Here is a 14,983-nt window from a genome sequence, read left to right as displayed (position 1 = left end):
TGTTTTTGTTTGTTTGATGTAGGGAGCTAAATTGATTTTAACTGTAGTTTAGATCAAACTATAGCACTACAGAGATATAATGCTACATTAGGTCTTCTCGATCTTAAATACATAAATTTGCATCCCATTTTTCTGTAACTGTCATCACATATGATATATTTGTGATATCATGTGAAAAAGAGAAGAGTTGGGAAGAGTTGATAGTTAGAAGTCCCCAAGTAATGTTACATGGGGATATTAATAGCTGTTTGCAGACCTCCGTTAGCCCAAGGACACAATAATAAAGTGCATGAACTGCACAGCTCTATCAAATACATATTCCTAAGGGCACTTTTTGTAATCCTGATGGTTTGTTAAATTTGGGTTCTTATAGTAAGCATCATTAAGGTTATGCCTTAATGCTCTTGAGGAAGGTTGAATGTGTTATCCTGTTTGATTTGTTCATAGCATCGATATCAAAGTCTGATTTTGAAATTCAATTAAGTGAAAGTATAGCTGTATAAAATCTTACTACAACAGTAAATGTCCTTCTCTTCACTATTTCAGTGTTCTTTACTAGAAAGATGCTCTGCCAAGGGTAGCCCAGAGTCTGGGTAGTAAACCAAAGCCTAAAGGCTTTCAAGGATGTTGTACATCTCATGTATGCTCCCCGCTTACAGAGTATGGCATAAAGGTGATATACGGTCATACAAACCTCAGAACTGAATATCCCCAGGAAGAGCACAGTCCAAGGAAAATAGGAGGAACATGTCATCCAAAGGAAAAAAGAAAAAAAGAGGAGAGTAAAAAGGGGGGCAAGGGAGGGACCGAATACTGCAACAATGAAGAGAAGGACATGTATTGTTATGGTAAGGTTTTACAAAACTGTACTGTGTCCTTCCATATCACTGTTGCAGCATTCTTTACTAGAGGGAGAGTACAAAAGCTCAGTAGGAAACTTGGGCTGAGGAAGGCCCAGCAGGGTCATCAAGAAACCCTTGCTGGATAGCCCTAGCAAAGCAAGCTTTAGCCCTGGAAACCACATCCAGTTTGTAATGTTTATTATACAATAACTGGCCATTAATATTCAAAAATGAGCATGCTGATTGGTCAGCCCAACCAGCGTGCCTGTTATAAATCTGAGAATATACCAACTGAAAAAGGTCCGGCTGCCCAGACTTTTTTCCATTAGTATATCTCATAAGTGTTTTACTTTTCTTTCTTTTTTTTAATAAAATAAAATGGAAGACCTCAAACAAATGAGGGAGACGGTGCATACAAAAATAAAAGGATGATCAGGTATGTTCTGCAAAACTATAGAAACTTACCTGATTGTGCTTTTATTTTGCCTGTCCCGGCTCTCCTGAACGTCAAAAGTCTCCCGGTTTCTTTTCTTTTTTTTTTTTTTAAAGAAAGAAAAAAAAATGGAGATTTTCCTTTCTCCGTTGCTTCCTTTCTACAGCACTGATCTACTCCGTAAAAATGGGAACACAAGTCCCATACACATGTGCAGTACATCAGAAAAAGCACCAGGATACCAGAAAAACATAAAAGGACAGCACAGAGAAATTATATCAAGACATTATTTAAGAAAAGTAAGCATTTTTTTTCTTAAATAATGTCATTGTATAATAGCAATAACTGACTCTATGGTTGTGGTATATTAAAATGTACCCACGGCTGGCTTTATTCAATCACTCAGACTTCACCCTTGTGATTAAACCACACCAACCACAGGTAAATCTTCAATATTCTACACCAACAACGTCGGTTATTGCTTAAGTAAAGTTATGGATAGAAGTCCAAGTAGCAGCCTCAGGGATGGAACTGGTATCCAAAAGAAGCCACACCCCTTATAGAATGAGCCTTCACAGAAGCAGAAAGACTTTTCCCAGGATAGAAATAACAAAAAGAAAAAACGAAAAGAAATGGCCTTAGAGATCCAATGGTTTGCTTAAACACAGCCAAACCTAAAGATATAGGATGAAAAGAAACAAAGGGTTGCTCACACTTGTGAATGGCCTTAGTCTTATCCAAATAATTTCTTAGCTGTCTGTGCAAATAAAAAGTGTGCAGAACCGTCTCACTGGAAGACAGTGGAGAAGGGAAAAAAGTGGGAAAAATTAATTGACTGTTTAAGAGACAATTAATTAACCACCTTGGGCATAAAAGAAGGATTAGTACAAAGAAACATCCTGTTCCTATGGAAAACCAAAAAAGAAGGAACAGCCATAAGGCCTGAAGCTCAGACACCCTCCTAGCTGATGTAAGGACCAAAAGAAGAACAGTTTTCCATGTACAATCCTGCAAGGAAGCTGAAGTTGCAGGCTCAAGAGGAGCCAATTTTTCAAGAACAAAATTAAGGTCCCAGGAAGGAGGAATAGACTTCCAGGGAGGCCTAATATGAAGGACACTTTTAAGAAATTGTTTGACCTGAAACAAAGAGGACAAAGGAGGAGTCAAAGGCAGACACACAGAAATAACTGAAAAGTGAGCTTTAACTGAAGAATATGCCAACCCAGCAGTGAGCGATTCACACAAATAAGAGAGAACCAGAGGAACCTCCACAGAAAGTGGATCATGGTTATGAGCAAGGCACCAGACTGAAAATCTTTTCCATTTGGACACATAAGATTTCCCGGTGGTGGGTTTCCTAGTCTACTGCAGAACCTGAAGCACATTATCAGAAAAAAGATGCCTAAAAGGGATTAAAACCCTATTAGCTACAGTGTCAGTTGAAGAGTGGACAAGTGGGGATAGGTGGGTGACCCCTTGTCCTGTGTGAGTACATCCAACCTGTGAGGTAACTTGTGGTGATTGCTCTTGGCTAGATGTAGAAGAAGGGGAAAACAATGCTGTTTTAGCCAAAAGGGAGACACCAGCAAGATGTTGGGAGCATCCTGTACTATCTTAAACAGTACCCTCGGAGGGAAGGCATAGAAAAACATCCCTTTCCAAGAAAAAGACATAGAGACTACCTTCCATGCCACAGGACTTGGGGTCTCTCGTGCAAAAAAGAGGAAGTTCTCCATTCAAAGGGCAAGCAAAAAGATCTAACTGAGGAGTACACCACTGGTAGACAATGCCCAAAACTGCATCTGTGTGAAGCATCCACTCATGAGTCTGTGTTATGGATCTGCTCAGAGAGTCTACCACAGTACTTTGTTCTGAAGGGATGTAAACAACCTGAACAGTCACCTGATACTGGACAGCCAGCTCCCAAACCTGAACAGCTAGTCTGCACAGAAGGTAGGATTTTGCCCCCCACCCCACCCCCGCTTGCTGATGTACCACATCACTGTGGCATTGTCTGTAAAGATTTTGAGAGGCTCTGGAAGAAAAAGAGCATGGAAGGCCTGAAGAGCAAAAAGGAGAGCTCTCATCTCCTTGATGTTGATATGGTTCACCCTCTGATGGATGAGTCAAAGACTCTGAACCTTAGGATGGCCAAAAGAAGCACCCCACCCCATATCTGAGGCATCCAAAGAAGGTTATTGAGATGGGACTCGGGGGCTGTAAAGGAAGCCCTGGGTGAGAGACAGCTGATAAATCCACCACTGATGTTCTAGTTTGAGACATGGAAGAAGAGGGACTAGAAAGTCTAAAGTATGACATTGTTGAAACCGCACTGACTTTAGGAACCACTGTAGCTGCCTCATATGGAGTCTGACTAGAGGAAGCATAGGAATTCTGGAAGCCATGTAACCTAGAGCACTTATAAACTCCCTGGCTATAACCAAGACCAGAGGAAGAAGGGACTGAAAAAATGCAATTAGAGCTGGAGCCTTGGGTGGTGGCAGGGAAGCCAGCATAGGAATGGTCTGGGGCCTGCAACTGAGGAAACCATGATCCTGAGAAGAAGTCAGGAACAATTGCTGGATATCTATCATAAATCCTAAGCCTTGAAAGAGGCAAATAGCATAGTGGTGGTGCTGAATCATGGTCATTGGGGAGGAAGCCTGAATCAGCAGGTCATCCAGGTAAGCAAAGATTTGTAGCCATCTCAATCTGCAAAAGGCAATCAAAGGAGCAGGGCATTTGGTGAAGACCCTTGTGGCAGTCGAAAGGCCAAAGGCAAAGCAAAGAACTAAAAATACAAGGAAGAAACAGAAAAATACAAATATTTCCTAAAATGGGATGAATAAGAATGTGAAGATAAGCATCCTTGAGATCTGCAGAAACTATGAAATCCTGGGGAAGAAGAAGAATAGGAAATAAAGTCTGAAGGGACAGGATCCAAAAAGAAGTGATCACCAGAAAGGTGTTGAGCTAGAAATGTCCAGAACGTTCCTCCAGGTGTCTTCCTTCCTGGGAACCAAAAACATTCTGGAATAAAACTCCTTTCCCCTTCTGAGCAGCAAAAACTGCTTGGATGCTGCCTTGAGACAAAAGGCCCTGAAAGACATCCAGGGAAAAGAGACAGCTGTTCCTTAGGAGGCTGGGGAATGCCCAGAAAAGGAGGAAGGGACTGCCACACCATGAAGCATCCCTGATGGATGGCAGATAGAACCCAAGAATCCTGAGTGATCCTTAACCAGATTGGAAGAGACACAGAGAGATGAAGAGACAAAGGAACCTGACTTAGGATGCAGGGTTAAAAGACAGTGAGACAAAACCTGGGTTGTCTGGAAAAGGAGGCTAGAAATAGGAGTCTGAGTAGACTTAACAGGAGCAGACTGCCTAGAACCCTTTTTACCTTTTGGGAGTAGAATGAGACTGTCTACATACAGGGTAGGAGGTTGACATAATGGTTACGGTATTTACCTTACAGACACAAGGTGTAGGGTTTGATTCTCACATGGGGTAATTGGCTAGGCTTAAAATGGGTCACAAAAGTGGTTAGCTTAGTACTAATCTACAAGCCTATTAACCTACAAAGGCAGGCTTACAAGGATAGCTCCTCTCAAATTTAAGAATAGGGTAAACAAAAATGTGTTTTAATTCCTACAAGGCCTTGTCCTTTTCCTGTAGGGACTTCAAAAGCTCACCAGCTGGGGAACCAAAGAGATTTTTATTACTGAGAGGAGAATCCATGAATTTAGCCTTAATATCATTAGGCAAATGTTGGAGGAGAAGTCAAGAAAAACATCTTAACATAGAACCAAAGGCAACAGCCCTAAAAGAAGCATCACCTGCATCATATCTACAATTAATATAATGAAGGGCTACTTGAGAAGAGGATTCCAACAAAGAGAGGTCTGAAACCTTCCTCTCAGAATCAGAAAGGTCAGAAATAACTTAATAGGCCTGACAAAGAAGAGCTAAGACATACCTGGTCATACGGGTCTGATAATTAATAGCCCAAAAGGCCAGGGTAACAGCAGTATACACCTTTTTGTCCATTCGCTCCATGGCCTACTCCCCTTGTCAGAAGTAAGCAATTTAGCAGAATGCAATAGTTTGTATGGTTTGTCAGAAGAGACAGACACAACAGAGAGGTCAGCAGAAGGACATTTGTAGAGAAACTTACAATCATCAGGCACCATATAACACCTGTCAGTTTTTTTAGGGGCTGGGTGTTGGGAATCTGGAGCCTGGGAAGCTGCTGAAAAAGCATCCAGCAGAGCAGCTAGGACTGGAGGGGCAGCAGAAGGCTTAGGGGACTCCATTTGGAGGAGTTCATAATACTTCTTCTGGATGTCTAAAAGCTGAGTAGAGTCCCAGTAACAAATAGCATCACACAAGACATAGTACCCCAAAAGAAAGCTCCTCAGAGGGAGAATCTGGACTAATGGCGTCCTCCTCCTTAGAACTGTAGTCCAATGGAGAAGGAATCTGAGGGGAGTAAACCAAGGACTCTTCCCCAGAGTCCAGTTTCTCATCAGGAGATTCTTGGTCACTAGCCTTGTAAGAGGAGAAGATGATCAAGGGGGGCAGAAACTCCCAGGAGGGAGCTTCAAGGCCATGAATGCATTAAATAACCCCTGTGTTAAATCCTGTCATTCACACTGGGGATCTTTGGAGCAGGGCAAATATGTTTTGTTTTCGGCTTCTTCTTCAAAGGAACATGAGCCCTAAAGGAGGTTCGGACCCTTGCTCACATTCAATCAATGTAGTGGGAATCTCCTCCTGAATAAGTATCTGCAGAACAGTCCCTCATATATGATCAGCCTAGGTTCTCCCTTAGCATTTGTGATGGATGTCTGCAGAGCCTCTGAGGATGTGTAAAAAGCCAGATCCATGCTGGCCTCTGAAGCAGTTGTGTCTGTGGAATCTGATGGAACAACTGGACGATCATCCACGCTTTCACCAGCATCGATAGAGACATCTGGGGAGATGATATAGCAGCCATATCCAACCTTACTTTTTTTGGTCTTATTGGCAGATGGCTGACCCTCAGGATGGGTCATTTCCACCATTGTACCCTGTACCAACAACTTAAGACATTTATTCTTTAGGTAGATAGACAAGAAGAAGAGATGACTACAAAGAGTATTAGGGACAAACACTTGACAAATCAAGCATGAAGTATGGTTGTGAGAAGCACCCAAGCAAAAAAGACACTGCTTGTGAGAGTCCTTATGGGGAATCTGTCTCCCACACTGAGAGTTTTCCTTTCTGGATGACATATAAACTCGTAACCAAAATAAAAAAACAAAATAAGAAGAAAACCTCACTGGTGCACATATCTGAAGACAGCTTGGTAACAAGCACAAATGAAGCAGCATTCAGACCAGTGATCAAAGATGGTGTTTGGATTGGCCGCAAAGAAGTTCTAAGGTATGTATGTCTGTACATCATCTTTATGCTCTGTACTGTCAGCGGGGAGCATACTTACAACATAGGGCATCCTTGAAAACCTTTAGGCTTTGGTATACTGGCCAGACATTGGGCTGCCCTTGGCAGAGGATCTCTGTAGTAAAGAATATTGCAAGTTGCAAGGTTTGGGAGGGTGGCCTAATGGTTAAGTTGTTTGCCTTACAAATACAAGGTGCAGGGTTTGAGTCTCACAAGGGAAAATTGGCTAGGCTTAAAATGTCTTGCAAGGGCAGTTAGCTTAGTACTAACCTATAAACCGTGATATGGAAGAACATCTACATTTGTGAGAAGTCAGTTTCAATGTCTGACAGATGCTTTGTAATTTACCTGTGTCTTTTTCTGTTTTCTTAACTATAATTTTTATTGAGAGATGCCCTAAGTTAGTGTAACCTCCTCATGCCATATATTCCAAATATTAAACAAAAAATACTACAAATTCCAATAGTTTATATGTCACTAAAAGTTCTTCTATTCATTCTGAATAGGCCATTCTATGTTAGCCATGCATTTTCAGCCTCAAGCCTTTCTAATTGGATCATACATACACCTTTAAACCCAAGAAGACAGCATTATATCTAATGATTGGATAAATTATTGAGGTATGTAAAGGGGCAATAACTACTTTGGGTCGATGTGGTTTTACGTATTATGTGGGTGAATGCACAAGTCTTCCTGACAAGTGTGGCTAAATTTTGGTCGAAGATTAGTTTATCTCCACTAATGTTCCAAGGTTTTTAATAAGCTACTTAGTTTTTAGCAGTTGTTGCTCTATTTTTGCAAACAAATTTAGCTTCTTTTCCCCAGATTTTACCATTTTGCATTATTTTTTAAAAAGAGGCTAAGCTACTGTTGTTCACCATCTTGTATAACCCATTCAGTAGCATCTGTGTATCTGTAGCTGTCACTGTGTCACCAAGTTTATAGTCATCTGTAGATTTAATTTTATATTGAATTTGTATTTCATTTATTTTTAACCAGGTAAGTGAACTAGACCTTTTCAGATCCTTTTTGGCAAACACATATTCTCAAGGGTAGCAGTAAATACATTACAGATGAACAGTTTAATGTATTCAATTGACCTGCATGTTTTTTGAAAGAGTATTTGAATACCCAGAGGAACCTTTTGTTCACATGTGGAGCATATGTAAAATGCCTGCAGAATAGCAAACATAAGTCAGAAACTGAACCACAAATCATGATGTCACAATGCAGAGATATTAACTAGCAAGACACAAGGATGCCTGAGTGATCAGACACCTTTCTCTGCCTTGACATCAGAAAAAATGTCCCAGAAAGCATAGAACAGTGTTTAAATTATTCAGATAAAACCATTAACTTATAAGATGAAATACAAATCTGGAGGTACAGCTCCATTCATTTCTTACTAAATTATGCTATTTCTAGATTTGATTTTTTTCAAAGGAAGCTTTTAATTCACTCAAATCTTTGATATATTTTTGTTAGTATTTATTTCCCTTTAGACAGGATCACACTTTGAACTTGTGTTCAGCAGAATAGTTTGCTACAGACAGGAGCGGAGAATGGTCCTACGAGTAGTTATTACTGAGGGACGAGAAGGAAATAAGTACTAACTGCTAAAGGGATAGAGAAATATAATGACACAGAAGCCAATTTAACAGCATTGAGAATACAAGATACTTATGAATCACATTAATTTCTCAGAGAAGTCCTTTCTGTCCATGAATGGATGCAGATTATGAAATTAGCTCTAAAACAGAGTATTCTTTGTACTGACCAGATTTTAATCTAATGCATTAAATGTCTCAACAGGTTTACCTTCATGTGTACGTTTTGCGCAAGGGCAAACAGCAGTTGTCCGAAAGGACATTTGCAAAGTTTGCAAACACCGAACGGAAAAAGGTTTGAATGTGCAATGAGCTAATGCACAGTGACATTCACTCATTCCAGATTTGGCATTTTGGGGTTTACTGCACTATAGTGGGGATCGGAAAATGGTCCCTTTCCCCACTGTAGTGCGATCTCAAAGTTAGAATATTAAAGTAGGGGGGTGGGGGGGTGCAGCCCCCCACATGGGGGGTCCAGGGAGGCTTGTCCCCCTGCTTTACACTTCATTACATTTTCTTTTCGAAATTTATGCTCGAAAATTAGCGAATATGCTTTTTGATTTGCTGATTTTTTAATATTGGAAACTGTCACGGTTTTAATTTTCATTGTTATGATTCGCTCATATGAGCAATCGCACTAGTGTGTTTCACCATTGTAAAGGTAAACCGTCTCGACATAGTCCATATAGGACAGGAAGAAGGGCAAATACTTACCTTTCTAAACAGTTGGCCCATATACAGTAGTTTGGCATCAGACTTGTAGAATATTAGAGGGATACTTTAAAAATATGGAAGGCTTTTGTTCTTTGCTTCTTAACTATATAAGAAAAGAGCATTTTACATATTTTACAAAAATGGTGGAACATAAAATGAGCTATGGTTCAAGAAGTCTGTTAGAGAAACTGTGCACCTCTTCACAAGCAATGACTGGAAAAGGGTGCTCAAAAATGAATGACAATGAGCATTATATAATATTTCTTTGGTATACGAGTTTCATTCACTTGTTCCAAGAATAATAAAAAAGGGCTTTGTTAAGCAGGTCTAAGAAGATGGAGCATTGTTTTAATGTGTGGTGGCTATGTCTAAGTTACTTATATCAGTTATATTCATTACTGCAGACAAGTGATACGATTCTGTAGTTACAGATGGATTAGCATTTGATATCTAGAGAAAAGTAAGGGAAACAAAGCTTGGGTTAGCAATGCATTTCCTGACACTCAATGTTGAACAGTGGAGCCTGGGGAACTAGTATCACAAGCTGATTGCTTTAATGCCCTGAATTACCAATGCTTTAGCCATTTATTTATGTTTTGTTGACCAGATTAGTCCCATTAGCTTTTCCGCCTATTTTCAGGGGAGAACTGTGGTGATACTCATACTGGCTATGGAAAATTTGGTCAGCATAGTAAATAGACTGTTAGAAGCATGTAAACTGGGAGGATCCAAAGTATTCTGAGACCACATTGTTCACTGGGTATTAATGAAAGGTGACATTAATATTCTCACTTGCATTGAGTAGGCACAGTAATATAAAGAAAAACAGATTAAACATTAACATTTTTTCAGACAATACATTACATTTCTGCTTGATTAAAACAGTCAATACTAAAGTTAATAAAGAAAACTACAAGTTGGGTTGTTAAAGCAAGGGTGACTTATCTGTTCCTTTAATAGTTAGACTGGCAGCTGGAATAAAAAGGCACATTGTCTGACAGGAATTTGTTTGTGTCTTTTGGCTTTTCCCGGTTAGGGGTCGCCACAGTGGAACTCCGGTCCGCTAATGATTGGTAGTGAATTTTTATATACCGGGTTACCAGCCCTGATGCACAACCTTCAATGAAGGCACGCCCCATTCACATATGCTTCCACACAGAAGACGCTCTAGCTGAGAATCGAACGGGACAACATCTTGCTATGAGGCGACAACGCTACCGATAGGAATTAGTATGCTCACCAAAAGTTTAAACTTTTCATTTCCCGTATTCAGGCTTAACTTAAACTGTGGCATGTTTGGCATAAAACAAAAATATAAAAGCCAGTTATGTGTACCTCCAGCATTCCTTCCTGCTGATCTGCATTACTGACTGCTTGTAGTTTATTTAGAATGCTACAGTTTGAGAAATACATGTTGACAACAATTATTAATACTTTGGCCACAGAATTTCTAGCCGACGGTCGGCCTTTTAGTTTACATTCTACATGTTGATACTGCTTGTTTATTGACTGTGAATTATGTGCTAGGAATGGCATACACAGTATATAAATGTTTTTAATAAAAATATAACAGCTAAACGTAGGCAATTTTTATGCAGTGCATCTGTTCCTAAGGCAGATAAACATTCAGACAGCTAACACTATTTTTGCTTTAATAGGGTGTGAAATTGATGGTTTACTTACATCTGACTGATGGTACTAACTCCCAGTTATTGAGTTTCTACTAATCCTTTATTAGATTGTTAATGTGTACACACTTTTCTGCTGTACACTCAGACCTCCATTATCAAGTTCTTACTTCATTGTCTTCCCCCAAAGCCTCTTGGGTGTATTGTGAGCTACTTTCCCTTGCTACTATAACCACTGACTTCCTGGCAGAAGGCCCTATTAGATAAGATTTGCATAAGGCAGCTTTTTATACAGCTTGTGTTGTCCATCTTTGAACTCCAGTTAAGGCTAACCTTGTATGTGAAAACTGTGCGTTGATCCTTGGAGTAACAATCCCACCACAGTGTGCATGTCAGTTATGACTGTGTAATTGTGAAGTGCACCTTTTTAAGTACTTCTGTTACATGACGTTCTGACATAATTAATGGTCCACTTACTATGAGGTGGTCATTTTTCTAGTCATTAGTGTCCATTGCCATTGAGTATAGGTTTAGTCTGTTTTCAGACCAGGAAAAGCACGTTGGACAATTAGAACCTCTGCTCAAGTAGGGCATTGTTTACCTAGTTTGTGTCTAATACTGCTCTGCTTTGATGTAATGCCTGCAATTCTGGTAATCAGTGAGATCTGTTTTGCTTGTTGCCTGGAAGTAGGGGCTTGAATGTGTTTGTGTGTCCTCTATTTAGAAACACTGTCTCTGGTGTTCATGAACTAGTCACTGTCTTCCTACTGCATGTCACTGCTATCCCAGAATTCCTTCTTGGTGTTTGCCTACTAATGTCGGTGCTGTTGCTGTCTGATCTCTTGACTACCCAGCAATGAGGTCACTTGTGCTGCAGTTCACATCCTCAATATTTTTGGTAGGCAAGGGGGCTTGAGCCAGAGTACATATACAATCACAGTTAGTACCCAAAATATTTAATTCACATGTGATTGTGTGCTACAATACAGCCATATTACTGCCTATGGGGATAGCACAGACTATGGCAAAACAGATCTGGCTTGCCTAATAGCAGCCTCAAGCAATGAAAAAAAAATAACACACCTGTAAAAGCAGAGAGTTCTTTGCTTCTTAAGTCTGCCTGCACTCTAGTCTGTTTTTCTGCATATTGGTTGCTTTTGCTGCTACCTCTGAAGGAGCTTCATTTCCTGCACAGTGTAATAATCTGAAAAATTCAGTCAGGCCCCATGGCACAGAGGGATAAAACCCTTACTGTGCATCACACAACTAGAGTTCAGCTATTGGCATGGATGATGGTACAGTTTGGGCTAGGATTAGGGATAGGGAGGGGAGAGGGGAGTCAGAGGCTGACAGTGACTCACTCATCTTGGGGGGGAAGAATCTTACTAGGCTTGCTGCAATAGCAGCATTAAGAGCTAGTCTAGCTTTGCACTATAGCAGGTATACCATTTGGTCAGGAAGTTGTGTATGAATGGAATCACATGCGCACCTCCTGTAGGCAGTCACGTTTTAATTTGAAAGACTCCTATGGGGTGGATGAGAATAAAGGTACACATCCTGGCAAGATTATGATACTGCAGCAAAAAGTTTATCTATTTTCCTTACTTGCTGTGCAAAATAATCTAAAAAGAAGCAGTGTTTACCTGTGTCATCTGATCCAGTAGAAAAAAACAAAAAAAGTTTTCAAATAAAAACAATTTTCTGCAAAATAACTATATGTCTTACTTCTGCAAGTAACACTATTAAACAACTAGCAGTGAATGACATTTTAACAACTAGCTAAACAACCTGTAACTATGAGCTGTCAATAACTTGATAGGTAGCTCAGTTAATTCCAACTGTTTTTCAAATAGCCATGGAAATTGTATTGGGGAAGGGGAATTTATTGGTCTGCAACTGAGGCATAACAAATGGTAGCTGGAGCAATGCTGAGATGCACTTAGAAAACATATTTTGAAAGATGAAGTCACAGGCAATAAAGTATAGTCACTGAAACAACAAATGACTAAGTGAAAGAAAGAAGGAAATCCTTGGACTGTCATGTTAAATGCATTGAGGCACAAGAGAACTGAGACAGATTTACCTGCATTATGCAGTCCTTGAGATAGACAGTGGGGTGTGTGACACAATCAGGTTGATTAAAATATCCAAATCATGTCACTATGGTGGACCCCTTTTAGGCAGAGTGGGATATAACACACACATATAATTTATATATATATATATATATATATATATATATATATATATATATATATATATAGATATGTGTGTGTGTGTGTGTGTGTGTGTGTATACATACATACATACATAAATATATATATCTATATAGAGACAGAGTGCAAAAGACATCAAAATATGATTTTATGCACTCTGCAAGCTTCTTTTACACCTACTGAAGTTAATAATTCCCAGTGAAACAGAATCAATGATACTTAGTACAGATGTCTGCAAAACATTTGCCTCATCTATTTAGTCAGGACTGTTCTCTGCACTCTGCATATAACAGTATGGTTCTAGCCAGGAGTTTTGGAAGTGTGCACCTGTACATAAGTTTTCAGAATGTAGCCTTCCTCGCTTCTTCACAAGTGTAGCCCACACACCTTGGAAAGTGCAAGCCTAAGCAAAAAAAATGGCCAGAGTGACAGACGTTTAAAGAAATATTAAATATATAACCATTAAACACAACATATACGTTTTAAGTCTAGCATGCATGGTGCATGGCGAAGTTCATGACACTGAGTTTGCCTCCTTTCAGAGATGAACTTACCAAATTCTTGTAGTCAGATATGGAACATTGAAATTAATCTGCAGTGAAGTCTTATGAGAAACACAGAGGAGGAGGCTGGTTTACTTATGCTTTTCTTTTGTAGTATGCAACCTGTTCTAAGATGTTAAAGAACAGGAGTTGGTTACATAAGACAAAGTAAGGAGTTGAAGCCCTCCACGTTTTCTGTTTTTTAAGGCACTTTTGAATTGCTGAATTTTGTGAATGTGTACAAGTGAATCAATGTTTCATTATGAGATGTTCACTAATGCAATATGGCAGAAAATTAAAGAAGAGTCAACTGTTTCAAAAGTAATGCCAACGGTGCCCTCTAGGGCTCTGACTAATGATGAGCAGTAGTCCAACCTCTCCACTTTAGCTGAGTATGATAACGGATACAGTTACACTGGTGCACAATCTGGGTCTTGTCACCTGAGCTTGTTGGCTTTTATCTCATACAGAAAGGCCAGCAAAACACCCAAAATTAACTGTACTTTTTCTGAATTGTATGCTTTTTATACTAAAGAAAATAACTATGACAAAATCATAATATACTGTAGTTTTAATGTCACTATGCATCTGTCTGTAATACCGTGTGTGTGTGTGTGTGTGTGTGTGTGTGTGTGTGTGTGTGTGTGTGTGTGTGTGTGTGTGTGTGTGTGTGTGTGTGTGTGTGTGTGTGTGTGCGTGCGTGTGCATGTGCATATATACATATATATATATATATATATATATATGCATACATATACAGATTTATATTAACTTACCGCTGACAGCATTCACCAGGTTTCAGAACAGGATTCTTGCATGAAGCTAGTGGGCAGGAAACTGGACTGCACTGGACATTACCTCTCTGTGGAGAAAGTAATTTGTAGAAAATGGTGAGGTTAACTGGCTTGTTAGACTTATACATTTTTGAAACAAGAGAAAAGCATTTAATCACAGCAGCAGTTTATCTGAAGGGAAAAGTGTTTATTTTCTTGTCCAAATCAAATTTAAGTTTAGAATAAGGACACAAAGGAAACATTTAATGGCAGTGGATTATATAGCCATAAAAGCTTAAGTTTCAAAAATGACTGAAAATATGAGTCTAAAGACAGGAAAAGTAGGAACTAAATGGAACACTAGTGCTTTCTGTGTGGAAAGCTTCCTTGTTTACTTGAGTAAAGGCATCAAAAGAGCAATAATTTTAGTTATAATTCAGCATACGTTATATCACTACTCTGAAACAATAAAGGAATGATGAAATCTGACCATGCATCTCAGAATTTCAATGTATTGCACTTGTCTGACCCATTTCTTTTACTTTGCGTAACATATTTGACAACTATATCCACAATAGGTGCAACATTTTACAAATCTGATTTGATTCTAAGGTTAACAGATTTGTTTCTATTTAACACTAGCTTTAGCATATGCTTCTGGTAAGAGATCAGCTTTTCACATACTCCAGAACACATAGCTTCACCAACCTTCAATATGTCAGCTGCAACTTTATTCCACTTACACATGCAAAGTCATATACAAGCTACAAAACACTCAGGAGGTCA

At 39.4% G+C, this 14,983-nt stretch overlaps 1 protein-coding gene across 1 annotated transcript in view; it reads right to left on the bottom strand.

The window, feature by feature from the left end:
- LOC122815830 (kielin cysteine rich BMP regulator) overlaps positions 1 to 14,983 on the bottom strand; it is a 2,917,372-nt gene that overhangs the window by 1,602,646 nt on the left and 1,299,743 nt on the right. Inside the window, exon 19 of the mRNA XM_044088633.1 lies at positions 14,201 to 14,286. Within this exon, the coding sequence (XP_043944568.1) occupies positions 14,201 to 14,286 (86 nt within the window). The remainder of the gene's footprint in view (positions 1 to 14,200; positions 14,287 to 14,983) is intronic.

The sequence above is a fragment of the Protopterus annectens genome, chromosome 11.part0 (assembly GCF_019279795.1).
Source record: "Protopterus annectens isolate FY-2018-M chromosome 11.part0, PAN1.0, whole genome shotgun sequence".
In the NCBI taxonomy this organism is placed as follows: Eukaryota; Metazoa; Chordata; order Ceratodontiformes; family Protopteridae; genus Protopterus; species Protopterus annectens.
Note: the sequence above shows the minus strand (reverse complement) of the source record. Positions and strands in the feature narration are given on the sequence as shown.